At 44.5% G+C, this 26,280-nt stretch overlaps 3 protein-coding genes across 6 annotated transcripts in view; 2 read left to right on the top strand and 1 right to left on the bottom strand.

Moving 5' to 3' along the window:
• The first annotated feature begins 766 nt into the window (after positions 1–766).
• LOC308198486 (lupus La protein homolog) lies at positions 767–14,362 on the top strand. Of its 2 annotated transcripts, XM_080600943.1 has the most exons (14): positions 767–2,004; positions 3,494–3,646; positions 4,212–4,462; positions 8,734–8,808; positions 10,230–10,333; positions 10,500–10,674; positions 10,836–10,943; positions 11,043–11,143; positions 11,361–11,432; positions 11,518–11,560; positions 12,199–12,339; positions 12,732–12,915; positions 13,077–13,199; positions 13,913–14,362. In XM_080600943.1, exons 1-14 carry the CDS (start codon positions 783–785, stop codon positions 14,008–14,010), a joined length of 2,850 nt encoding a protein of 949 aa, XP_080457069.1. In that variant the 5' UTR covers positions 767–782; the 3' UTR covers positions 14,011–14,362. The 2 variants fall into 2 exon arrangements, with proteins under 2 accessions (XP_080457069.1, XP_080457070.1); XM_080600944.1 differs by lacking the exons at positions 767–2,004; positions 3,494–3,646; positions 4,212–4,462 and adding an exon at positions 6,529–6,683.
• Positions 14,012–17,746, bottom strand: METTL5 (methyltransferase 5, N6-adenosine). The gene is given in 9 exon segments (XM_080601042.1): positions 14,012–14,095; positions 14,098–14,125; positions 14,558–14,607; positions 15,127–15,178; positions 15,471–15,553; positions 15,939–16,120; positions 16,551–16,665; positions 17,143–17,305; positions 17,595–17,746. Coding segments are annotated over 8 exon segments (642 nt in total). The 5' UTR covers positions 17,252–17,305; positions 17,595–17,746; the 3' UTR covers positions 14,012–14,072.
• A 1,193-nt stretch (positions 17,747–18,939) lies between these two features.
• Positions 18,940–26,280, top strand: part of UBR3 (ubiquitin protein ligase E3 component n-recognin 3) — a 105,527-nt gene continuing 98,186 nt past the window's right edge. For 2 of the 3 annotated variants that reach the window (XM_080600922.1, XM_080600921.1), the window contains exon 1: positions 18,941–19,452. In XM_080600922.1, coding sequence (XP_080457048.1) covers positions 19,001–19,452 — 452 coding nt within the window. In that variant the 5' untranslated portion in view covers positions 18,941–19,000. Of the gene's footprint in view, positions 19,453–26,280 lie in introns of all 3 variants that reach the window. The other variant, XM_080600920.1, reaches the window with a different exon arrangement.

Raw genomic sequence — 26,280 nt, 5'->3', positions numbered from 1 at the left:
AGAAATGATGCTTGTAAATCTGTGCAGAGCAGGAGCCCTCCTAATTTCTCCCTTGGGGTTTGCAGGCACGTGGCTAATAACAAGAAACGCTTCCCTCCGCTTGGTAAAAGGAGCACTTGCAGTGCAGGGCGGGGAGAGCCTGGCTGGTGGATCCAAAGGTCCCAAGTCCCACTGCTGCTAAGAGGGAGCCCTGGCCCTTCAGGAGGAGCACGGCCACTTTATCCTCAGGGGATGCTCCAGCGGCGTTTAGGGCATCCGCTGCTGCAACCACTGTGCCAGTAGAGGAGGCTGAAATTGTGAACCACCTTTTTGGAAGCCATATAAATTAAGAATAATTTGCTTACAGTCGGAGTCAGCACAGTTTGCGGCTGTCACTTGTGCCGCTCAGGCGTCGAGGGGAGCCCTGGCCTGCCCCTCCCAAGCCCCGTTTTTTGGGGGCGTCCCTGGCCTCGCTCCCCTCACGCCTGAGGCAGGGGGCAGCCCCGGGGCGCTGCCGGGGGCAGCGGGAGGCGCTCCGGCTTTGTTGTGCGGCCGGGAGCCGCTGCCCGCGCAGCTGCTGCCGTCCCTCAGGGGCGGCTCAGGGGCGGCGAGCCGCCTCGGCCGGGGAGCTCCGCGGCGCCTCAGCCCGCGGCGGCCTCGCGGAGGGGCCGGGCGGCGGCTGCCGGCGCCCACCTGGGCGCTGCCTGCGCGGCTCCGCCTCCCGCGGGCCCCGGCGGCCCTGGGCGTAAGTAGCGGGCGGGCGGGGCCGGGCGGGCGCCACAAAGCCGCCGGGCGGAGCGGCCATGGCCGCGTGCGGGCAGGAGGCGGCGGAGTTGGAGGTGTACGCGTACGAGGACCCCGCGCACCCCGCGCGGCTCCTGGGGGCGTTCCGCGGCTTCTACCTGGACGGGCTGTTCACTGACATCGCGCTGCAGGGCGCCTCGGGAGTCTGCCTCCGCTGCCACAGAGCCGTCCTGGCGGCTTGCAGCAGTTACTTCAAAGCCATGTTCACGGCCGACATGAAGGAGAAGGCTAAAAGCCACATCAGGCTTCCCGAGCTCAGCCACGCCGTGCTGGAAGCCCTCGTGAATTACGCGTATACCTCCCAGATCCAGATAACAAAGAGAAATGTCCAAAGCCTGCTGCAGGCGGCGGACCTCCTCCAGTTCGCCTCGGTCAAGAAAGCCTGCGAGCAGTTCCTGGTCAGGCACTTGGATACCGACAACTGCATAGGGATGCACGCCTTTGCCGAGTACCACAACTGCTCGGAGCTGGAGAAGGAGGCGCGGAGGATGCTGCTGTGGCAGTTTGAAGACGTGTGGAAGCAGGAGGAGTTCCTGGACATCGGCAAGGAGAAGCTCGCGTTTATTCTCTCCAGAGAGAACCTGAATGTTTGGAAGGAAGAGGCAGCCATCGAAGCGGTGGTGAAGTGGGTAGCGCACAACGTGGAAGAGAGAATCGAGGACATCTATGAACTGCTGAGCTGCATCCAAATAGACTTAGATAACGTGTATTTGAGGTCAGCTTTAAGCCTACAGAAAAAATGCCGACTTAATGATAATAAAATACGGTCACTCGTATACAACGCCCTGAACCCCAGTCCCAAAGGCCTTTCCAAAAGACCAACGGCCGCCATGTATGTGATTGGAGGGTATTATTGGCATCCCTTGTCAGAGGTGCATGTTTGGGATCCGTTAACCAACACATGGGTCCAGGGAACAGACATGCCAGATCACACCCGGGAGAGCTATGGGGTCACGAACTTGGGACCAGACATATATGTGACGGGAGGTTATAGAACGGAGAGCATCGAAGCCCTCGATACTGTGTGGATATATAACAGTGAGAGAGACGAGTGGACTGAAGGCTGCCCCATGCTTGATGCGAGGTATTACCACTGTGCAGTTTCCCTGAGTGGCTGCATCTATGCGTTGGGTGGTTACCGGCAGGGAGCTCCAGTGCAAGAAGCAGAGTTCTATGATCCTTTAAAAAAGAAATGGGTTCCTATTGCAAACATGATCAAAGGTACGTAAGGTTTTGTGTGGTGTCTGCTTCAATGTCAGTCCTTCCACCTTTGCCACACAGAAGTGCCACAGACACGTTTAGGGGTTGATCCAAGTTCTAGGGAAGTTCATGGGAAGCATCCTGGTGGTTGTGGTGGGCTTTGGTTCAGGTCTTTACTAGCCAAACTGCTGCAAGCATCCAAATGCTGTGCTGGGCTGAGCCATGGAACACAGGATGAACAAGCAGGTGGTGGTGTGGTGGTCTCCTTTTAATTTTGTCTTCCTTCAGGAGCTAAATTTATGTTCAGCTTGGAAAGAAATTAGAAACCTACCCAGGATTGAAGTCTATTCAGCATATCCTCCAAGAGTGAATAAAGGGATCGTATTATAAATAATTGTACAGAAAATAATCTGAATTTATACCAAAATAAGTGTCTTCACTTAAAATTTCTTATATGCAGCTTGCTCATATTTCAGTATATCATCTGTTCAGGTTTCTTAGTTTAATCTTTAGTGTGAGGATTAGGAAAAGCACTCATACCTATTTTTAGCAGCCAAAATAGTGATCTATTAAAAATGTATGAATTTGGATCACAACCTCACTAAATGATATTATTTGGTTATAAAAATTATAAATAATTGCACATCTTATAATAATTTTTATAACTTAGTGTAATTATTTGCAATTAGTAATAAATTCTTTTGTAAGATTTTATTGTAAGTTGATGCAACGTGGTATTTTTTGAGAGTTTTTTGAGGTATCTCACAGGAAAAACGCTAATCATGCTTATGCAATTGTTTCTTTAATGTTTAAATCTTTCCCACAATCACTGCTATTATTCTCTTAATTTAAATCCAGGAAAGCTGCTTTAATAGTGTGAGCAGTTACATGTTCTGCGCAGGCATTTTGTCACATTTTCTGCCTGAAGCTTTTTAGATGCTTAAAAACACACTAATTTGCTAGGGTTTGTATGTTTTATCTTGCAGTTCCCTTGTTTTATTTTTGTTTTGTTCTCCTGGAGACGGAGTTAACATGGCTACATTCTATTTGTGTCCTTGTTTGTACAGCAGTGTTGTTAATAATATGAGAAAGACTAAAAATACCCTGAGACACTGAATAATCTCAGCTCCCATTGACTTTGTTCTTTCCATGTATGTGAGACTTATAAAATCACTTAAACTTAGTGAAATATTGTAAGCAATTCCCTGTTTCAAAACCAGCATGACAGTGTCCTTAACGACTGTATAAGGATTATGTGAAATTTTGTATGGCCATATTACATGCAATACATGTCGGTTACTGCATGTTTATTTAATTGCTCATGACTTATACTGCTAAAATAAGGTGTCTTGACAGTTTATTTAATTTCACATTCATTTAAATACTTGCAAATATAATTTCATCCTAAAATGTTAATTAACAAGTCATTTAAATTGGGGTTATCAGTGAAAGTGCCAGTGGGTGTTGTGTGCAGTCTGAAGGTGTGTTGTGACTTTCATACTGTGTACAGGTGTTGGAAACGCCACTGCCTGTGTCCTGCACGAAGTCATCTACGTAACCGGAGGTCACTATGGCTACAGAGGAAGCTGCACCTATGATAAAATCCAGAGATACAATTCAGGTAGCAATGAGTGGAGTATAGTCGCCACAAGTCCACATCCAGGTAAACAATAATTTCTGTAATGAGCATAGAGTTTGATTTGTTTAATCCTAACTAGGAGTCTTTAAATCCACTTAAGAGTCTGCCTAGTTCATAGTAAGATGAGGAAAACGTCTAGGGCAGTAAGGTTCAGAGTGGACACTTGTCCCTGTGGGGTGATCTACTATTCCCAGGCTTGGAGAGGGGAGGGAAAGGCCCCCCTCAAGTGTCTGCTGTATAGAAATCACGTTATAATACTCAACTAAGGAACAGCTGTACTTTACTAAATAACATAGTGAGCTAACTTTCCATAAAATCTGTCTATTCATATTTGTTTGGCAAAGGTCTTTTATATGAAATTTCAAAAAGCTTTCTCTGTTTTCTACATTTGGTAACAATAAGTTTCTAAAGAGCTTGTCACTAAATACTGGTGCTTGTCTATGTAGGTCTAGCAGAAATTCCTGAGGGTGTTTACTAAATTCAGTGAAGAAACTCAGCTGGCATCAGTGGTGCCCAATGTTTGTTGTGCAGCTGCAGTTTAAGATAACGTTATCATGCTGAGTTGAATTGTATTCCTTTCTTCCCGAAGAATATGGATTGTGTTCAATTACGTTACAAAACAAGATCTATTTTGTGGGTGGACAGACCACGATCACGGACTGCTATGACCCAGAGCAGAATGAGTGGAAGCAGATGGCTCACATGATGGAGAGAAGAATGGAGTGTGGTGCAGTGGTCATGAACGGATGCATCTATGTAACAGGAGGATATTCCTATTCAAAAGGAACGTATCTGCAGAGTATTGAGAAATACAACCCTGAACTGAACAAATGGGAAGCAGTAGGTAATCTTCCCAGTGCTATGCGTTCACACGGCTGCGTCTGTGTGTATAATGTATAAACATTTGATTTTCATACTGCTGCTACAGAAAACAGCAGATGCAGTATTCCTAGTAGTACTGCTTACCTCAGGAGTGAAATGTCAGGTGCAATCTCTTAGCAGACATTCATTAAAAACTATATGGTTTATCTTCATTTTAAACAATTCAGAAGCATAAATGTGGGAAAAATATTTCCATATATTTTCAGTCATTCTCTGACATGAAAGTTTTCAGATGACTCCCTTACAATACTTTGCACAGCTATACAGGAACTACTGTGAAAAACAGAGTTGTTTTCATTAGCCACCAGGTGGAACTCTAACTCGATGCTGAGTTGAGTAAAACCAAAGTACTCTGCATTTTTGTGGACTACTGGGCTTATGATGAAATATCCCATACACTGAATATAGCTGTAGAAAGGGTTCATCACTAGCACACCACTAGCTAGGTGTGTGGTATGTATAGAGCTATAGTACTTGGAGAACTAGGCTACATATCCAGAAATTGTGGGCAGTTGCAGGGTGCCTCTAAATCCACCTTCAAATGCCAGAGTGAGAGCACAGGCTGGGAAAAGGGGAAGAAATGTGACTTGGTAGCCCAGGATCACAAACAGAACGTGTGCACTAGTTTTCTCTGTGTGGCTTTGCAGTGGGCTTTTTGGCTGATTTGCGGGTATTTTTTTTTTTTCTCTCAGAGAAAAGCCTTACTATGATAACTGTTTTTGAAATAAAATTTGATGTGTCTTCCTGAAATGTAAGGATAGAGATTGGACAGTCCAGAATCCCTACACCCTGTTTCTTGAGCTGTGGCAATGCAGCTGCTGTGGAGCTGCATGCAGTCTGACAGAAGGGATTCAAATATAGAATTAGGCTGGGGGAGCAGAGGTTCTTTTAGCCCCCTTCGGTTCTTCAGTCCAGCTTACAAAATGACAGCAGAGACAGCTGTTAGATGTTGGTACAAAAGGGAAGGACAGCAGGAGGCTGTGATAAGTTGTGGTGGGAACCTCTTACAGCAGCAGCGCCACCTGACATGAAATTCTGATTTTATTGGATTTACCAGATACCATCCAAGGAACTTTGTAAGAAGGTGAACCCCTCAGTTCATAATATTTCTTCTTAATCATAAGCACTTTCAACATATTATTGTTATTTCACATTTTTGTACTAATTTATCACTTGCGTTTGGTAGTAACAGTTTTCACTCAACCATGAGTTTTGCTGTAAAATTCTGTGCTGTGTGTATAGCTCTTGTTTTGATGTCTGACTGTAGTGTTGTCAGAAGCTCGTGTGCGTGGGTTCAGTGTTCTGGTTCATTAGCTGTCCCACTGAGAGCTACTGAAGGATGCAGCCAAATTTGTTTAAAGATTCTTATATGTCAAGGGGTCTGAGGAACCCAACTCTTTGGTGCTGTTTGAAATGCATAGGCCAAGCAAGTTAGCAAGAGTTAATTTATTTCTCCCCGAAATCCCCACGGCAGAGAATAATTTAAAAGCCAGGTGGGGATCTGAAGTGTTCTCAAGTGTTCCTGCAGAGCGGGGAGAAGCCTTTGGTTCTCCTGTGCTGGGAGAGCAGCACCCGTATGGCACAACCTGAAGCCAGAAACATCCTCATTTTGTAGAGAGTTTGGGATGCTTGAGAGTCAGGGGAGCATTCAGGTTCAAAGACTCGCTGTTACGTTTTCACTGGTGCTATTTTTTACATTAAAATTTACACCTGGCCGCGCCCTGTGCCGGTAACGGCCACCGGGACGCGGGCACCGCGTTGCTGCGCCCGTTGCGGACGGGGCCCGCTGCGCTGCTCCCCGCGCGGGGCTGAAGGCATGAGGTAACACAGAGCTCCCTCGGGCCGGTGCCGTTTGTTGGAGCGTTTATTCGTGCGTTTGTAGCGCTGTACGGGCCTGCGGGCGTACTGCAGTAAGCGTTTCTAATAAACCACACGCCAGCACAGCGCGGTGCACGTGCGAATGGAACGGGAGGGGGGTGGGGTGTGGAACTTTCCTCACCGCCCTCAGAGCCGCGGCCCCGCCCCGCGCCCCGGAAGCGGCCGCCACGTGAGGGGCGGGCGGCGGCGCGGGGGCTGCTGGGCCGGGCCGGAGCGGAGCCGGGCAGAGCCGTTCGGTGCGCGCCGCCTGCAGCTTGCCGCGCGGGGCCGGTGCGGGGCGCGCCGCGCGGGGCCGCCGCAGGTTTGTGCTCGGGGCCGCCGCGCGCTGGGCTGGGGCTGGCGGGCGGGAAGGGGCCGGAGCGGCGGTAGCGGCAGCGCGGCGGTGGCGGGAAGCGCTTCCTGCGGCGCCCCGCGTGGGGCAGCGCTGCAGCACGCGGAGCTGTGCGAGCGCCGCACGCCGCCTCCCCGCGGGGCTCGGCCCGGCACCGCCGCGCGGAGGGGCTGCGGGGCGGCGGGGGCCTGGCGGACGGGGCCTGCCCGCCGGGGCCCTGCTCCCTCTGCTCGCGCCGCGGCTGGGGGCTGGGGGCTGAGGTGCCCGCGCCAAGGGGCTGAAGCGAGCGGGTGCAGCAGCACGCGGAGCTCCCCCCCGTGCCGGGAGGCGGCTGCTGCCTCGGTGCCTGGGGCCAGGGCCCCGTCAGCGCCCCAGCTGTAGAAGGGCCCGAGCCTGCCATGCGGGGCGTAGTCTGGGCTGTGGAGCGCGTTACCGGTGTGCGGATGGGTGCTTTTTCTAGAAAAACTTCTGTAGTTACAAGACTCAATCTCACTGGTTTGCCCGAGGTCTCGTGTTGCTCTAACCTTTTGTACAGTGTTTCTGCTTGCACAGGAGGGTCTTCGAGGCTGTAAAAAAGGTGGAGGACTTGAGGCAGCAGAAGCCAGACGGAGACAAGAATGTCTGTTTTGTCCATGGCGCCTCGTAGCGCTATCACGTTTGCGTTTCTTAAGGGCTACCCAGTAGTAAAATCAAGAGCGTCTAGCATGCTGCAGACCGGGTTTTGGGGGGAGGCTAGGAGAGGGGGGTTACCCTAGGCAGACTGAAGAGGAGTTCCCTCCAAATGACAGAGGCAGTAACAAAGCACAGCCTGTGGCTGCACTGCACTGATTCGTTTGTATCTGTTAGCTCAGACAAGCTGCATCTCCTTAGTCCTCGCCTGTAACAGAACTGCGGGTGGTTTGGCAGCATGCAGTCACAAGGTCCTGAGTTTTATTTTAACAAAAACCTGTATTAAGAGACTGCTTGCTCCAACAAAACTGTGCACCATTCAGTATGATGTGTGAAACAGTGAGGACAGCTGAGGGGCAAGCAGGTACAGCCTGCCTTAAGGCTTGGCCTGGGGTAGCTGAGGGGACATCAATCTGCTTAATCTTCTGCAGCTGGATTTGACAAGTGTGAGAGTGTCAGGAGAAGGCAGAAATCTGTGGTTCACAGTTCAATGCTGAATTCAGACTGATTTCTGACAGGTTTATAAAGCTGCCTTTTTTTTTCTCAAGAATAACTCTCCTCCATCTACCCCTATTTTAAGAGGAGTTAGATGAGCAGTTTCTGATCTCCATTAATTTGTTGTCTGGTAGCTGCTTTCTTACCAACTTCCTAGTGCATATAGTGACTGTATTTGATGTACAGGAACTATAAGCTTAATACTAGTTAGGAGAATAAATTGCTTTCAACTTTAAAACATCATATGTCCTCTCAAAGATGCTTGATGCAGTATTCAGGCAGAACTGCAGTGAAGGCAAATCTGTAAAAAGGAGAACTAGACATCTTTAGGATGTACTAGTAAATACGTATGTCTTCATTCATTCCTCCAGCAAGTTCCTTGAACTTTCAAAGATTACTTACAAGGTGGAAACTTCAAAAAAATTTCTAATTACACTTACTAGGAATATCAAACAATCCTTGTTACTGATGTTTTGTCTAGTGATGAGGGATTGGGTTTGACCTGACAAACATTGGCTATTGTTGGCTCAGATTTGTTGCTGTTAGGTACCAACTGAGGATCTGTGACTGTAAAAAGATAAATAGCAAATGCTTTAAAGTGACAGCATTTATTTACTTATCTCAAATGTTAGAATGACAAATGCTGGTTTAACAGCCAAGTAGTTGTTTCTTAGTTTCAGTTTCCACTTGGAATTCTGCAGTCATGTTTAGAGCTGACTCACAAGCATGAACGTGTGGCTGAAGAACTTGCCTGTTACCTTGTTTAAATGTAGTTAAATGCGGTGCTATACAAATGTGTCTGTAGAAGTTGGTATTTGATACTTAGTGCCTTTGCTCTAAATTCTTTTCAACACAGCTGATGAAAATGGCTGAAAACGGAGATGGTGAAAACATGTCTATCTTGGAAAGCAAAATCTGTCAGCAAATTGAGGTGAGTTCAATTTATAGTTTTGGATCTAGACTCGTGTAGTTTTTGGAGACTTTAATTGGTATGAACTTGGCTAATGGGAAATTAACTTCATAGAGTTAACTTGAATATTCAGTTCTGTTAAAATAAAAAAAAAACAGTCGTAGACTTGTGGCAGACTTTAATATGTTATGGTCATTCATAGTGGTAGTCTAAACTGGAAGTCACGTTTGTCTAAGGTTGCTCGTAAGACTACCACTTAAACACAAAACATTTAACTTGATAACATTGTAGGTATTACAGCAAGTGAATGTATCATTGAACAATTTATTACTGTGTTCATTGGGGTTATTCTTCGTATGCGATTGGGGAAAAAAAATCCTATTTGGGAATCTGTGCTGTTGAAAATATTAGCATGCTGCGTAACTTGCTATTATGTTTTACTGCTCTGTAATTTATTGCTACAAATTATGACTGAACTTAAATGCCGTACTTTACATTCATTATTTCTTACTCGAGAAGCTTGGAGGGTTACCTTACAATGGATAACTGAACACACCACTTAAAATAATATCCTGAACAAAACCTTCTTCCTGAATGACAAAATTACGTGTATCTATATGTGAATCCATCAGCATATGGAGCCATAGTCATTATTTATGAAAATAACTGAGACTGGGGATAAATAGTTGACAAAGCTAGACGTGTGGTAATGTGAACTTGAGGTACACTAGAGGGAGAAATACTATTGTAAAACTTGAGCTGGCTCTTCCTAGAGCACAATGATCCTGGTGGAAACACTTCCGCTTATCCTATGGCTTCAAGTATTTGACCCTTGTTAGATGACTGCTAGCAAGCAAAAGAATCTGATGAACTTGTCTACTTTGTGCTCAGTTAAACAATTTGTCACCTGTGTGACACTGCTCTTTCTGTGCCATGCACAATCAAAATGGGAACACGGTAAATGAACGCTTAAATGTGTGTGTGCGTGTACATATATCTATCTTACAGTATTCTCCTGTATGAGATCTAGAAACTGTAGTCTACGTAGAGGACTTCACAGTGCGGCAAAGATACTATTCTCGCCTCGTACATTTCTTAAATAAGGACTAAAATCTAAATCTGTTTGTGATAAATTTCACTGGTGACCCTGCAGATCTTTATCACCTTGATGAATTATGTTATATGAATACACATTGTTATGAATGTTAACAGAGTGAGCCTCATGCCTCTCCTAAACAAATCTGCAGCCTACCAGCTTTGCCTGATTACAATCCCATTGGATGAAGCAGGTTTTTTTTTTAACAGCTTACTTGTTGCGGCTAAGTTTTGGAAGTGTCCTGTTAAAGCAGGAAGTAGTAATTTGAGAACTTTGTTAATCTGATAAAAATAACAATTAGAATTTCAAGTATTTTCAAGACATTTTTTTCTTCTTTCTTTTGCAGTACTATTTTGGCGATCACAATCTACCAAGAGACAAGTTCCTAAAGGAACAGATCAAATTAGATGATGGCTGGGTGCCTTTAGAAGTAATGATCAAATTCAACAGGTAAAACAAAATACAGCTAATATGGGTGGAAGGGTAATTTTTAGCTACTTAAATCTGTTTGGGCCAAATGTCCTTGGTCTGCACATGCAATTCTTGTTGGGATTTTAACATTTGGCTTCAGCTTTACCTGGATAGTTTTAATAACCTGTGTCTCTTTACTCAATAGGTTAAGTCGTCTGTCTAAAGATTTTGGTGTTATAGTAGAAGCACTAAGAAAATCCAAGACTGGTCTAATGGAAATAAATGAAGACAAAACTAAAATCAGGAGATCTCCAAATAAACCGCTTCCTGAATGGAATGACCAGTACAAGGCTGCAATTAAAAACAGATCGGTATATGTTGTAAGTAAAGCTCTTCCTTTGCTCTGTGCTGTTCTGAATGACTTTGACTGAGAACCATTTAACCAAAGTAAAGCTTGAATTAACTCATACTAGATGGTCAGGTGGTTATATCTGATGAAGTGTCACAGTTTGTCGTATATAATTGTTGTGCTGTCTTGCAGAAAGGCTTTCCAGTAGACGCAACTCTTGATGATATCAAAGAATGGCTTGAAGATAAGGGTCCAGTTGAAAACATTCAGATGAGGAGAACTCTGCAGAAGACGTTTAAGGTAACTTTTGGCAATGAACAATTAAGACCTGGGGCAGGGATGCCTCCTGGAGAACATTCTGTTGGATTACTCTGACACTCAGTGTCTCTTATTTAACAGGGATCAATATTTGCGGTTTTTGATAGTGTTGAATCTGCTAAGAAGTTCACAGAAATCCCAAACCAGAAGTACAAAGACACAGAGCTGATAGTGCTTTTCAAGTAAGTCCACTTACCTGATATATGAACCTAATAATAATGGTCAAGGGTGGATTTAAATTTCTATACTGTTGTACAGACACCAATAGCACAAGCCTTTGCAGACCAGCATCTCAACTGCTACAGATGGTCTCAATTGCTTACTGGCTTCTCCTGTCTTATAAAGTAATTGTAATGGGATAATCTAATTGGCATTAACTTAGTTTACATTCTGTTGAAGGGAGGAGTATTGTACAAAGAAGAATGAAGAAAGGAAACAAAACAAAGTAGAGGCCAAAGCAAGAGCTAAACAGTAAGTCCTTATCAACAGAAGTGCCTGGTTTTGATCACCTGACCACATGTGAACCAACTCTTAACTCATGTTAACTTCTCTACAGGGAAAAAGAAGAAAAAGAGAAAAAAGCAGCAGATGCTGAGATGGTATGGGTTTCTTAAATGTCTGCTTAAAAACTATTCAATTTGTGCTTTCATGGATTTTCATTAACGTGTTACTGCAGCTATGTGTTGCATTCAGCTTTTACAACTAACCTACAGTAAGACTTCGTTTTGTCGTGGTATTGTCTTATTTTCAAGAGACTGATTTTTGTTTAAAGGAACATATCCTAGATTTGAATTACTAGGTACGTTTACCTATTCAGAAGTGATCCAAACTACATGAATAAAATAGATGATCATTCTTCTGTGCTACTTTGTAAATCCTTACAGGATCATATCAATAATGTATGGATTTTCAACTTCAGGTCAGCCTTCAGGAAACTGTTCTGTAAAATTTCAAGAGTGTTAATTATCTTAAGGGAAACGAGTCCTAAATTCTAGATAAATGTATCCATAGTAGGCAAAAGGAAAAAAAAAAAAAAAAGTTAAAGGTTATGGGGCACTGTGCAAGACTTGGGTATCAGCATAAGTAAGTTATGTAGCAAGAATGGTTGGGTTACTAATGGTGTTAAGAGACTTCAATTGCTAATTAATTCCTGTCATATTTTAATATTATGATGGGGGGAGGGAAAGAATATTCAAAGCTTGACTCGTCAATAAAAATGTCTTCAACTTTTATTTAGAAATCTCTAGAAGAAAAGACAGGATGTCTTTTGAAGTTTTTTGGTGATCTAGATGATGAAACGTGCAGAGAAGATCTCCATGCAGTATTTTCTGATCATGGAGAAATCAAATGGATACACTTTGTAAGAGGTGCAAAGGAGGTCAGTATAATCTTGGACTCTGAGTAAAGATCTTAGTATTAGAGTTTGAAGCTTAATAATTAAATGCATGTGCTCCTATATCAAGTAAATAATTACTTCTGTTTTCTTTTTTTGTTTAATTTGACTTGTGGAACTGCAGAATATTTAGAGAATGAAATCATTCACTTGAATTCTTTCAAAAGCACGGGTAAAGGTTCCAGGCTCGTCAGCTGATTAGTTCAAAACTGAGACTAAGAATGCTTGTTAGGACAGCCTGAGGGTTTTGCTTCAGTCCAGATTTTTCACAGCATGCAAGCATAATGAACTTGCTGAGGTACCTAGCAGGATATGTTGTTCATCATTCTAGCTGAGTGTTTTCACAGTAAGATGCAACTGCCTTTTTTCTTTTTAAGGGAATTATCCTATTTAAGGATACTGCAAAAGAAGCTCTGGAAAAAGCCAAAGCCGCACATAATGGAAACTTACAGCTTCGGAACAAGGATGTTACTTGGGAGTTGCTAGAAGGAGATGAGGAGAAAGAAGCTTTGAAAAAAATAATGGAAGATCAGCAGGAATTGCTGAAACAGAAAACAAAAGGTCCTCCTTAGATTGATGGAAGCGTTTACAATGTCCCATGAGTGGCATTTTGTGAAAATAAGATAGTGAATACATAATAATCACTGGTTATAAAGCATTCTTCTGAGCTCGTCCATTAAAAACACAAATGATACAAAATTCCTGTTATCTTATTCCAACAGGACGCAAACTTAAAGGAAAAGGAAGAGGGGGGAAGATACCTCAAGGTGCACAAAAAGGGAAAGTACAGTTTCAAGGCAAGAAAATAAAATTTGAGGAAGAAGGTGAAGATGATACTAAAACAGGTATGTCATTCTGTGCTGGATACAGATTCTTTATTGCACAGGGCTATTTGGTAGAGAAGTTTTTGTTTACTAGGGCCAAGTTTTGGCCCTCTATTGTAGTATTTCTGTCCTCTGTCAATATGTCATTACCAGTAAAGTAACTTCAGGGGTCCTCTGCATGACTCCTTCCAGAGGCTGAAACTGTACAAAATGCATATTAAAAGTATATTGAAACAATTATTAGATAGCTGTGGCTGTACTGCAGCACTGTTCAAAGCATTCCACGTTGAAGATGTCAGCAACGTTCACCACCCCCATGTACCTTGAGGATACAGTAAGACCAATAGTTCTGGATAGTGGTACTTAGCTCAGAGAAGAGGAAGAGCTACTCTTTCTGTTCATTAGACACAGCACTTGCTTATAACAAAACCCATTTAAACCTACTCCTGTTAGATTTTTTTTTTCTTTCATCTTCTTACCTGCTTTAGTGCAGGTAAGAACCAATTCTTTAAAGTACTTTGGAACACCTCGAAACTTCTGAGTCACATAGTAAATGAACCTTCTACCATAGCAATGGCTATAGATTAACTAGGACCCATTCTGGGGCATATATACTAGGACTGCTTTTAAGAGTATTTTAGTTGATTGTTTTTCTTCTTTTTTTCTGGAAGATTTGGGGTAATACTGAAAGGCTTTCCTTTACCATAAATGACTGTATGTATTCAATCTTGCAGAACCGGCAAGTCCTAAGAAGAGACCACTAGAGGAAATAGAAGAAGAAGAACCTGCACCAAAACAACTGAAAACAGAAAATGGAGATGGAGATCAGTAATACTAAAATAAAAATAACATTGTTTTTATTAGTCCATTTTAAATAAGTTTTAAAGACATGCTTCAGTTCAGGAGTTTTTTGGCAGAAATCTAATGAAATCCACTTCAATGTCAACCTGCAATGAGAAGAGAGCTTCGTGGTGTTGGGTTACAGCTTTTTTTTTTTTCTTGTTCTAAGCAGCATGGTTAATTTTAAGATGCCACTCTGGAGAATTATTTTGTATTTATAGTTTTGTTTATACTGTCAGATGGTCTCAACTTCTCTTGCACCTCATTCAAACGTAAAAGGTTCCTGACTTTGTAACCTTGAAGTTATATTAAACAGCAGCTGCCAATAAATTCAGAACTTAAAACTGCTCATTACTGACCCCTCTGTTCAACCACTAAGTGTGGTAACAACAATGGACCTTATTGCTGTCGTAACAAACTTCTTTCAAATGCTATTAATCATCCAGTACACGTGACTCTAAAACTTTCTTTCAGTGGAATTTATTTACCTCCCTGATACAAGACAGCATTTTCTCAGTTGTCTTAGGTTTTATACTTACCGATTTCTTCTTATGGAACTTGTAAGATGCTGGTAGGTCATATTGAAGTTCTGTGAACAGTACAAAAAATTGTTATGCTATACTGATTATTAGTCAGTTAACTTACACCCTCCATCCATGTTCTGTTGCATATCTCTGTGAGCCCTTGATGGGGTAACTGTTTTGACCTCTGCACTAGATTATGACTGAAAATTTAAACCAACCACAGCAGACAGTAAGTGGATGGCTGAGATCTAGAACTACATCTCAAGCATTTGTGCAAATTCCATGTCTCAAGTTGTATTACTCCTATAAAACATATAGCTTATGGTACTTAGGAAGATAACAGAGTAACTGCCAAAAATATTTAGGATGCTTAATGTAGTCCGCGAAGAAACACTTCCTCTGAGCTTTATTCATCAAGTGCCTACTTATGTTCCAGACAGGTAGTAAGATCAAGTAAATAAACAAACCCTGTCATTTTCACCATAAATCACACTTAAATTTCTCTCTGGATGTTGTCTGACTAGTAAGGGCTTACATCTATATTAGACCCCAAGAAACTGTTTTTTCTCTTGAGTTAATCTTACCTGCTATGACTTCCATCTTCACTTCCCATTCATCTGCTTTCTTTTGAATGTGCTACAGTATTAAACAGACATAGCTACATGTAAAAGCTGTTTTCTATAGTCTTAAAAACATCTTCATGGCTATTATAATTTAAGAAGTCTCCTGCACCTTTGTTTTCAACTTAAACTATTAGATGTACTTACCTTGATGCATGCAAAGTCACAGCTATTCCTTGACAATAATATTTACCCCAAATAGGCATATACCATAGAAATATGAACAAATCAATGAAGCTAAAGACAATGTGACTACTGACCAACTATTTGTGAGCTTAATGTTCACCGTACTAAAATGAAGGACTTACCTGCCGTGTTGAAGTTTTGTGAAGGGAATATACAGCTGTTTTTGCCATTTGTAAAGCCCTTTTCAGAAAAATCATATCCATTCCTAAAAGCGTAGAAATTTTTAAATTACTAAATGCAACTTTAAACTAGAGGATTTAAAGATTTGCTTCACACTTGAATCTTCCTGAAGCAGTAGGTATTTAAGAAAAACACTGAAGGTACAGAAAGTATTTCTGCAACTTTCTCAAGTGCTTTTAGTAAAAGCAAAAAATTAAGGATATGAAATAGCTAGTATTGTTTATTTGAAACCAAATGCTTGTCAGCTATAGCATTGAATTGGTTAATCTCTCTATTTATGAAACTAATTTCAGGTCAGCAAAATTTTGTTAGGTCCCCTATTGCAATAGAGAGGAGAGATGTTTCATTAGAAGTGTGTCCCTTGATACTTCATTTCTAGTAATTGCTAAACGACTTCTATATCTACAAACCTTTATTATGTTTGGTACCAAAAGGAGGGTTCATGATAACTGTGTCAAAAGTCTCTGACATGCTGTCAGACAAAGAACAGACATCACATTGAATGAAGTCAACATTTGTGAGCTCAAAGTCCTCAAGATTGCTGTTAAATATTTCCAGTGCTTCTGCATCTATGTCAAACCCCACACAAAACCTATTATGAAAAAAAAAAGCCACATTAGTATTTTGCAAAATAAAACTGTTTAAATTCTATAGCAGTTTTGGAAAGGAATGGCACGAGCTTGTTTTAACTAGGAAACATAACAGGCATACACTACAAATTCAGTACTTACACAAATGTAAGCAGCTCTGTTGCCTTTTTCAAATACCTTTTTAAAGTTTGAGAGAGATGTTTCACATGTTCATTTAATGCTTCAGGAGAAAACAAATGTAATTGTTTTGAGGCAAGTATCTCTCCCTCCCAGAAGCTGAATGGTTATTAACTATTTAAACATACTAATTGGCCTGATTATGTACCAGAGTAGATGGCTAAAATTAGTTTAGTTCAGCACTATGTTGTAATCTTAATTTCAACTCCGTCCTAACCAGAAAAAAAAAAAGTCCAGAAATTAGTATTTACTTACCCAGCTCCTAACATTGCACTTCCAATGCTGAGCATGCCACAACCACATCCTAAATCTGCAATTGTTTTGTTTTCAATATCATCAAAAGTATTGTGAATTGTGTAAAGCATACATGCTGAGGGGAGAAAAAAAAAACATACAGTAATATACCCAATGGGCATCTGGTTAATCAACACAAACTACTTTCTTCTGCTTTCAGAAAACTCTGAAACGAAGGTTTCTTGTCATGCAAAATTACGCTCATTTTCTCACTGCCTGTAATTCTCTTTTTCATTTCTGTGTGAAAACCAATGTTTTGCCAAGTAATTGAACTGAAGATATTTGGTCTGGTGAAGAGATTTCACATAGATCAGTGAATATATGTATCTTTTAAATCAATTTTCTCTAATTCTGGATTATAAATTAACAGTATTCTTTTAATGAAAATAAGTTAACATCATAGAAAAATGGATTCAGGTTTCTGGTGGATACAACTTCTCAACTATATCTAGTGTGAAGGCTTTAAATGAGATACTGCGGTAGAAACAGAAAGCACTTAAACTTTTTATGCAGAACTAATAAAAGAGACAAGCTACAACAGTGCCACCTCTACCTGCGATGTGAGGTCTCGTTGGGTACTGTTCAAGGAGCAGTTTGGGGCTTTCGAAGGTATCAACCTGTTGAAGACAGCTCTCCAGTTCTTTAAGCTTTAATTTCTTCATGTCTGTAGCTGGACTCGATGATCCCCACGCGTCCCTTCCGACTCTTCTACGATTCTAAGTAAATTAACGTGTCGTCAGCTGCAATACCATAACGCCGTACTACCGTACGGAGTCGTTCTCCGCTTAAAACCCCCTCGCACCCCCTAGGCAGCCCAGCCCGGGGATCCCGTCACGGCGCGGGGCCCGATGCTGCCAGGACGCTGCGGCCCCGCCGCCAGCTCCGCGCCCCCCTCACGCTGCTCCCGCCGCAGCCCGGGCGGCGCCGAGCGGCTCCCAGCGCTGAGCGGCGGGGCCGTGGCAGCGCGGGGCCGAGCCCCCCCCTCCAAGCCCTCTGGCCGCTCACCGCAACCCCGGCCGAGCCCCTCCGGGCGCCGTGAGCCGCCGCGGGCCCAGCACCGCCCCGTGCCGCCCCGCCCCGGCGCCAGGCGCAGGCCCCGAGCCGCCGCCGTGCCGGCCCGCCCCTCCCCGGGCAGGCGGTGCCTGGCCAAGTGCGGCGGGCGGGGGTGTCTCTGTCCTCGCTCGCGGCGTCGCTGCGGGGTGCTGGGCGCTGTGTGCAAGTGGCTGTGTGGCCGCACACGGCGCCGCTCGGGCCCTAGGTGCTCTGTGCCCCCAGCGCTGCCAGCGGGCGGCACGGCACGGCACGGAGGCCGCAGCGGGGCGCCGGGCGTGGGGCTTCGTTGTGCCTGCTGCCCCCAGCCTGCCTTTGTCCGGGGACGGGCTTTCTAGAAGTTCTGCTGGCAGCCCGCTTCTCGGGCTGCGGACACGTTAAGCGCTACGTGAGCTGTGCCACTGTACCCCGGCAGCCAGGGGGCCAGCCGGGTCGTGGGGTGCCTCAGGCACGGCACTGCTGGTCGGCCGAGGGAAGCGAGTGTCCCGCTCTGCTCTGCTCTGCGGCCTCACCTCGAGTGCTGTGTGCAGGTCTGGGCACCGCAGCACAAAAAGGGTGTGAGACTGCTGGAGAGTGCCCAGAGAAGGGCTACAAAGATGGTGAAGGGCCTAGAGGGGAAGACGTATGAGGAGCGGCTGAGGTCACTGGGCCTGTTCAGCCTGGAGGAGGCTGAGGGGGGACCTCATCGCGGCCTACAGCTTCCTCGCGAGGGGGTGTGGAGGGGCAGGCACCGGTCTGTTCTCTTTAGTGACCAGCGATAGGACCCGCGGGAATGGTGTCAAGCTGCAACAGGCGAGGTTCAGGCTGGACATCAGGAAGAGGTTCTTCACCCAAAGGGTGGTTGCACACTGGAACAGGCTCCCCAGGGACGCGGTCACGGCACCAAGCCTGTCGGAGTTTAGGTAGCGTTTGCACTGTGCTCTTAGCCATACGGTCTGAATTGTTGGGTAGACCTGTGTGGTGCCAGGAGTCGGACTGGATGATCCTTGTGGGTCCCTCCCAACTCGGGACATTCTGTGGTCCTGTGAACTCGCATCCCGCGCGTGGCGGGTCGGGTCGGGCGGCGACATGTTGCGGGGTGACAGCGACATGTTGCGGGGTGACAGCGACATGTTGCGGGAAGGACGTGTTGCGGGCCGGCGGTGCCCGCGCACCTGCGCGCTGCCAGTGCGGCGGGGCGGGCAGAGGAAGGGGAGGGCTCAATGTCAGGGGAGGGGAGAGGCAGCGCCGGGAGGGCGCCGGTTCCGCGGCTATCGCGAGAGGGAGGTGCCGCTGGGAGGGGAGGGCAGGGAAGGGAAGGGAAGGGGGAGCCCCGGAGCCGGGAGCCCGGCGCAGCCGTAACGGCCCCGCGGTGCCCCGTCATGGCGGGGTCCGGCGCCAGCGGCCGGGACAAGCGGGCGACGGCGGCGCGGCTGAAGGCGGCGCTGGGCGGCGAAGGCCGCGCGGCGACGGCGGCGGCGGGCGATCTGCGGGCGCTGCTGGAGCGGGTGCTGGCCCCGGCGGCGGGCCCGGGCGGCGGCGAGGCGGCGGGCGAGGCGCTGGAGTGGTGCCGCTGCCTGCTGTCGGGCGGGGAGCCGTGGGACAGCTTCGTGCAAGCCGTGCGGGCCTACGACCCGGCCACGCTGTGCGGCCTGGTGTGGACGGCCAACTTCGTGGCCTACCGCTGCCGGACGTGCGGCATCTCGCCCTGCATGAGCCTGTGCGCGGAGTGCTTCCACCAGGGCGAGCACGCCGGGCACGACTACAACATGTTCCGGAGCCAGGCGGGGGGCGCCTGCGACTGCGGCGACAGCAACGTCATGCGGGAGGCCGGGTGAGCGGGGCGGCATCGGCGGGCGGGCGGGCACCTGCCGGCGGGGGCGGCACCTGCCTCCGCCCCGGCCCCGGTGAAGGCCCCCCCTGCACCGAGCCTCGCCAGGGTCCCCGCCCTAAGCCGTGCACGGGCCTGGGGAGCCGGGGGTCGGTGAGGCGAGGGGCCTGTCGGCGCCCGGCCCGGGGCTGTGGTCACAGAGCCCAGCGCTTCGGCCGGGCAAACGCGCTGAAGGGAGCGGGTCGGGCTAAGGGGAGCCATTTTTGTGCGTGTGCCCAGTCTGCTGCTCGCCTTGCCTGCTGTTTGCTGTTCGCAGGTTGAAATCAAGGAGCTCGGCATCTCTTGGGTGGGTATGGTCAGGCAGGGCTTCAGGGAAGTCAGCCGTCCGTCGTGCTCTGAGACCTGTTGTAGGCAAGGCGTGAGCGCCTGGCTGTAAGGCGGCGACGGCTTTGGTACCTCGTTAGACCTGCCTTTGTTCCCATTGCGCTCGATGGCAAAGGGACGGATCAGCCAACCTGTTGGGTAGAGGTGATACCTAGCCAGTACACTTGACATTTCACAACCGGGTATCTTCAGCTGAGTTCATTGCACTCCTGTTTGTTCACCAGAGAGCGAAGGGCTTCACCAGAAGACAGTTTGGAGTACTTGAGTGGGGCTTCTCTTCTGGCCAGGTTTCTGGAATAGTCTGTCTTGATTGTTTTAGCCATGGTAAGATGGTGTGCTCTTGGAAGAGCCATCTTATCTTTTCCCAGTAAATCTGTAGTTGTGGCAGATAGCAGAAAATGCTAGGAAAGTGTAGAAATACCAAACCTTACCTTGGTTCTTCATATTTTTACCACTTCCACTCTATTAGTCTGCTTCATTACGTGTCTTAAAATTCCTTCTTTCCTTTGCATTTCTACTTAGGTATTTCACTAATTCCGCTTTTTGTCTGTTGCCATTTAAATGTTGTCTTCCTGACTCTCAGTCTTTGTGTCCAGATTTGCAGTTCTCCTGCTCTGAAGTGACTTCATTCTTTGTTTCTTGTCATGATTTTTTTTTTGTCCCCCTCTTGTTCGTGTTACTATCTGCCTTCATCATTTCTTCATTCTTCCTTTTTGATGGAATCACTTCCACTTGTAGACTCCCTCCCATTGGAGAGAGTGTTTTTTCTCCTTTTCTTTTCCTTGGTCTTGACTGACTTTAAGCATCTGCTCCTGAAGTAATTCCTTCTTTATCTGTTCTTGTTCAACTTCTGGTGTTTCTGCTTTCCTCAGTATTGCTGAATTACCAGTTCCTTTTGATCTTGAGAAGTAAGAAAAAAAATTCATGTCTCTTTTTCCAGTGCTCTGTGTGGGATAGATTTAGGGCTCCTCTTAGTGGTAGGATTTTAACAGAGTGTGGACAAATTGAACTACTTCAGGTAAATATTAAAAAGAATTCTAATACTGCTCTCATCCCAGAGTTTATCGCTTCTGCCTCTTTTCCCATTTTAAAGAATTTTTTTCTCAAATAAAGCTGGTTTAATAAAGAAGTAGAAATTAATGTTAAATTTGCAATGTAAACAGGTGCAAACCCTGAGGGAGTAAGAGTACTCTCCCTCATTTCTCTGTTAGATTTACTCCAGTTACTACTTTTAACAGTAGAATTCAAGAGTAAGTTGTCCTTGGTATGAGCTAGGTCCTGTCAGTAGATTTAATTATTCCAGATAAAGAATTTCATAGTGTCAGTTTAGAAACAACACCCCTGAGTTGAGTAAAATTTCCAGTCCTGGTTGTGCAGGAGGACACTGCATGACAATACATGGGAAGCCTGCTCTCAACATAAGGTTTTACCTGCTTATCTAAAGAACTGATTTAAGCTGATGCAATTAAATGAAGAAGAAACATTGTTTGCCATGTAAGATGAAGTAAGTTAAATTTAAACCAATGTAAAAACATTAACAAGTGCAAACGCTTGGGCTCACATACTCACAGACACGGTTTTGCCTGTTGACTCGAATTGCTTCAATACAGTACGTTTAGATAAATTGATTTAACTTTGTGTATACAAATCAGTTACACAATTGCGAAGGTACTGTTTTACATGCTCCTTGGGAGGCCTTCATTGTAGATTCAGGAAATAGGAGTGTGTCTAGCCTGATGTAACCTTGCCCACCCCAGCCTAGGCTTCTATTAATAGCAAGGGAATCAAATGTGGAACCTACTTACAAACTCTATCTGAGCAGGCAGATGGTAGATAAAACTTTGTGTGGATACTGTAAATGAATATTTTAGTAACAATAGTTTGTTTCTCTTGGTTCTTGTTATCTGGTCTGCGTGGTCAGTGTTTTTTCATTTGATGCATCTTGAAAAATACTTTTAATGAAGTCTTAGCTACTTATCTAGTGTAAAGGAAATCTCTCCAGCTCACCATCTGGAACATCTTTTCATTTTCTTTAGGGTGGCTAATGTAAACCTAGAGGTGGCTTGGTCTGGAATATGAGGATATGTGTGTTAATCTCCTGTTACTAATCAAAACTGCAATTTACTTTTTAGAGATAACTGAGTATTAAATATATTTTTTTTTTTGTATCCAGTACACTATATCCTGGCTTCATTATGTAATGGTAATAGCTGCATGCTGATTTGTTTTTAGGCACCTTGTGTAATTGTTTTAGGAAAATCAGATAGTCACGCTCTCAAACCTTGTGATTCTCATGCAAGTTTCAGTGGTTTTGACGCTTAAGTGCAGTTGTTCTGGTCTACTAGAATGCAATTTAGACTTTAGAAAATATCTAACTCTGTAAATTTTAAGCGTATAGCTATTTGTCTGAGTATTAAAAGCTCTAGCTGTGACTGCGTTTCTTAGAGTTTGAAATTCAGTGATACATCAGGAGGTGAAAATAGCTTGTAGTCCTCTCCCATATGGTGTCTAGCCATAGGTAAATGAAATTTTGCATCTCCATCAGAGGTGGTTAATAATGTTTTGAAGGAAAAATCTTCAGTTCAAAAGCATTGATGGTAGACATGTGCTCATAGTTCAGCAGGTGAGCTCGTCCATTAGGAAAAAACATGCAGTAGAACCAGGGGAAGTTCAGACTGGAATATTTTTTTGGTTGGTAGATGGTCTTGTGTAGTAATGAAACTTCATAATTTATGAAACAAGCTTGAAGAAAGCAATATGCCATGTGGTTATAATAAGGGTATAACTGGTCAGTGGTCTGTTATTGATGAGTACTGCCTTGCTTTCTTGCGCTCTTGTTCTGTTTCAGTCTGTAGGCAATAACCTGATATACTAGGGAGCCTCTACGCTTTGGCTATTTCATTCCCTCGTGTCCTGTTTCTGAGTATGCCTCGCTGTGTTGGCTTATTTGTTAAATTAATCATGTGGGAAGCAGATGTTATAGTGCTGCATTACAGTACAAAGAGAATAATATCTCCATCAAGAGTTGCATATCCTGAGAGGCAAAAAGCCAGGTTAAGAATTTCATTAAACAGGCTTTTGCATTGATGGTTGCTGTCTATTTGGTGGTAGTTATGGCAACCGGTGGCTCTATTGACACGGAGCATTGCCTTCTCTTATGACTTATAGAAAAGGGTCTAAGAAATTATCAATTTCTACTTGTAAAAGCAAGCCATTTCTTCATTAGTAGTCATTCATGAAGTCAAAAATATTCTAGTTGTAAACAAGGTGACTGATAAAGGTTGATGTTTATATGCCGTGCGTTCAACAGCAGCTTCAGGTACCCAGCTCTAAGCTTTCTTCGGCCCCGTCTCTGATGATCCTTACTTATTTTTCCATTTAGGTTTTGTGGAGATCCCACCTGATCTGCACACTAGTTTGGATGTCTTTCTTTTTAAAATTATGTCTGTCTCGATGGCTGATGTTTCTGTTGGGTCTGCCATGGTCCTGTACAAAAAGGCTGGAGAAATCTCTTTGCCTCCTTTCGCTTATCATGAGCGTGAGGAGTATGTTCATAGCTTCTAGCCTGCTAATTTTCTCCTGGTTTGGTTTAGTTAGAACTGTCTCTGTTTTTTTCAGTGTATTAAAATGTTTGCATCCAGGAAGTATTATTTTATAGATAGTTAAATTTTGGACAGTAAATACCTAGTATTGATGACCTTTGCTACTCTGTCCCCATATTCTTCCTTCCCTTTTTGACATAGTTCCTTATTTTACCCACCTTCAGAGGCACTTCCTTACAGGACCTCATTTCAATAGAAACGGCCTTTCTGCCCTATTTGGGAACTACAGAAGAATATTTGCTATCTCTTTTACTTTCTTTTGCGAAGTAAAAGTAAAGGACCTTTCTTCTATTCTACACCTGTGAAAAAACTAACAGACTGACAATAAAAAAACAAGCTTGCTGTTGAGAAATCTGTTACAGTGGTCACCTTGGGATGTTTTCTGTTCCTGTTCAGGAGGCGAGGTCTCATCATCTCAGGTTGTAGCAGCTGTGATCCCCTCAGTATCAGGAAAGGCAGATCTGTTTCAGGCATGGTTCTGGGAAGCAGAGGTAATGGCTGTGTTGCTGGCGTTAAGGAGATCATGTGGTTACTTTATCGACTGTCTTGCAACAGTGAATCACGTGTTGAGCATACGTGGGGTGTTGCTGCTCCAAGGCTGGCCCTCCCGCGGCGGCTCTGCCAGCCGTGCTCTTTCGCTGCGGGCCAGGAGGCTCCAGTTCTCCCAGCCCTCAGGCTCGCTTGGTAGTGCAGCCTCCGGGAGGGAAGAAGTGCTCCTTCAGACTCTTTTCCAAGAAGCTGCTGAAACAGATGCTTCAAAAGCAGAATGAAGCCCTACACGCTGTCAAGGAATTTAGACTCGAGCATTGTGAAACTACCTGAAAAGGTCCTCACGTGTAAGATTGTTGGGCTGGTATGTGTGGCATTCTGTAGGATAGCTCCCAGCTCCGTATAGTTTCTGTGCTTTTGTTTAGGATTCCCCAGTAATATTCAGTACTTTTTGCAGAGCGTCAAGTGAGGTCTTATCCTTGGAAAGAAGGAGATTTCAGATTGCTGGTGATTAGGTCCATAATGACAAAGCCAACTCACAAACTTGCCTGTCTTGATTTCTCTTAAGAATGTCTCTAATGAGGACTACATCTGCCTCTAAATTAGTTACTGCAATGTTTTCCAAATGGTTGACAGCCAAGTGATAATTTTGGGTTATTACTTTTAGAGCCGTGGCCTGACTAGACGCCACGTAGTTTATACATGCCTCAGGAAAACACAGTTGTTTTAGAGGAGTCAGTAAGGGCCTGAAGTGACTGTCACCTTTGGGACTCAAATGTATCAATACATGTAATTTAAACACTTAAAAGCCACAATTCTCTCTGTGTTACTTCTTGAACAAACTTGAAGAATACATGATAGTTCTACCCCTAAATTTTTGCTGTTAAGACCAGTTTGGTTGGCGTTCGTTTGGTTTGGTTCGAGGAACAGAACAGTACTCTAAAGATTGGTATTGCTGTTATATACCATACGTTGTCTGAAATTTGATTTATTTATTGTGTGACTTGTCTATTGCTTTGAAATATACCTTTACGTATTCAATTTCAGAAGAACTGGTGTTTTGGAAGTCTGTGTAGACAGTCTTGTTTAGATTTGGGCTAACCATTGTTGACTTCCAGTTCCTTTGCTTTGATCCTGCCAACTTCTAAAGCTCCTTTTATCCCTTTTGTGAGCCTATCAGCTCTCCAGGATTCTAAGTTTGCTACTTCAGGGTGGAGCATTATTTGTCTGATCTACAAGGAGCTGTCAGGAGATCTGTTGGCAGCAGAGTAAGTGTGATTTTGGGTGTACGTTTGGGGAGCACGTTCCCAAGGCACTTTTGTCTCTTAAGTTTTCTTAAAGACAATTAATATAGATTCGTTCAGATCTTAGGACACTCTTCCTTATAACTTGCAGAATATCAGGAGTTTTATATTTAAAAAAAAAAAGTCCCCAATGGGATTGGACAACTGAAGGTGATCTAAATAAGAGTCTCATAGGTGCCCTCCTTAATGGAGGGTTCTGGCAGTTAGCTTTGACAGTAATGGTGAATGTTCTTTATGTCTGAGCAGCAGAGCCATTTGAATTTTACACCAACAAGGGCTGTATAATTAACTGTTGCCTTCATCAGGATCCATGTCTCAGCTTTCTGCACAGTGCCTGCAGCAATAATGGCTTTTGTACGAAACTCATGGGCATTACCTGTCCAAGAAAACTGCAAATTACACATATATGCATTTTGTTGGGGGCCTGACCGAAGCAGTATCCGTTGAAGTTGACAGCTTTTATTAAAATCCTGCATCTTACTCAGATCCTGAGGAAATGAGGGTTGTTTTTACATGTGGCACTATGCAGTCACATAGACCTTTGTGAGACTGAGCATTCAGGCCGAAGTATTACGTGCCGGATGTTTGACCTGCTTAAATTTTCTTGGGAAAATTTAGTTGCTTCCTTAGTCAGAAAAATATTTTGTTGACTCTATTTTGGAAACTTTGCTTTTTGTTCTTTAAATAGAACATGTGTTTCCTTGTGCTTTAAGGTAGATAATTGATGGTACTCTGAAAGCAGCTCGGTGGGGAGACTGTATGGGAGCTAACAGTTTGAGAAGAGTGAGGTCAACAAGAGATGAATCTGATGAGGGCTCAGGGCCATATATTGCATTTGCTCATGTTCTCGTGTCTCAGACCTACTTTTGAAGTCAGCTGGGAATTCTGCTTTGTGAATGCTATGCGAGGCTAAGAACTCTGAATAATCCGAAAAAATTAGAATCCAGAATTAGAATATGCCTTGTATCTTTGTCTATTTTTAGGTCTGTGTATGGAAAAAATAGAGGTAATACCTTTAGACTCCATCTTGTGAAAGACTTTGGAACGCAATT

This window comes from Anser brachyrhynchus (genome assembly GCF_964034855.1).
Source record: "Anser brachyrhynchus genome assembly, chromosome: 7".
NCBI lineage: Eukaryota > Metazoa > Chordata > Aves > Anseriformes > Anatidae > Anser > Anser brachyrhynchus.
This window is presented reverse-complemented; position numbering and strand designations above follow the sequence as displayed.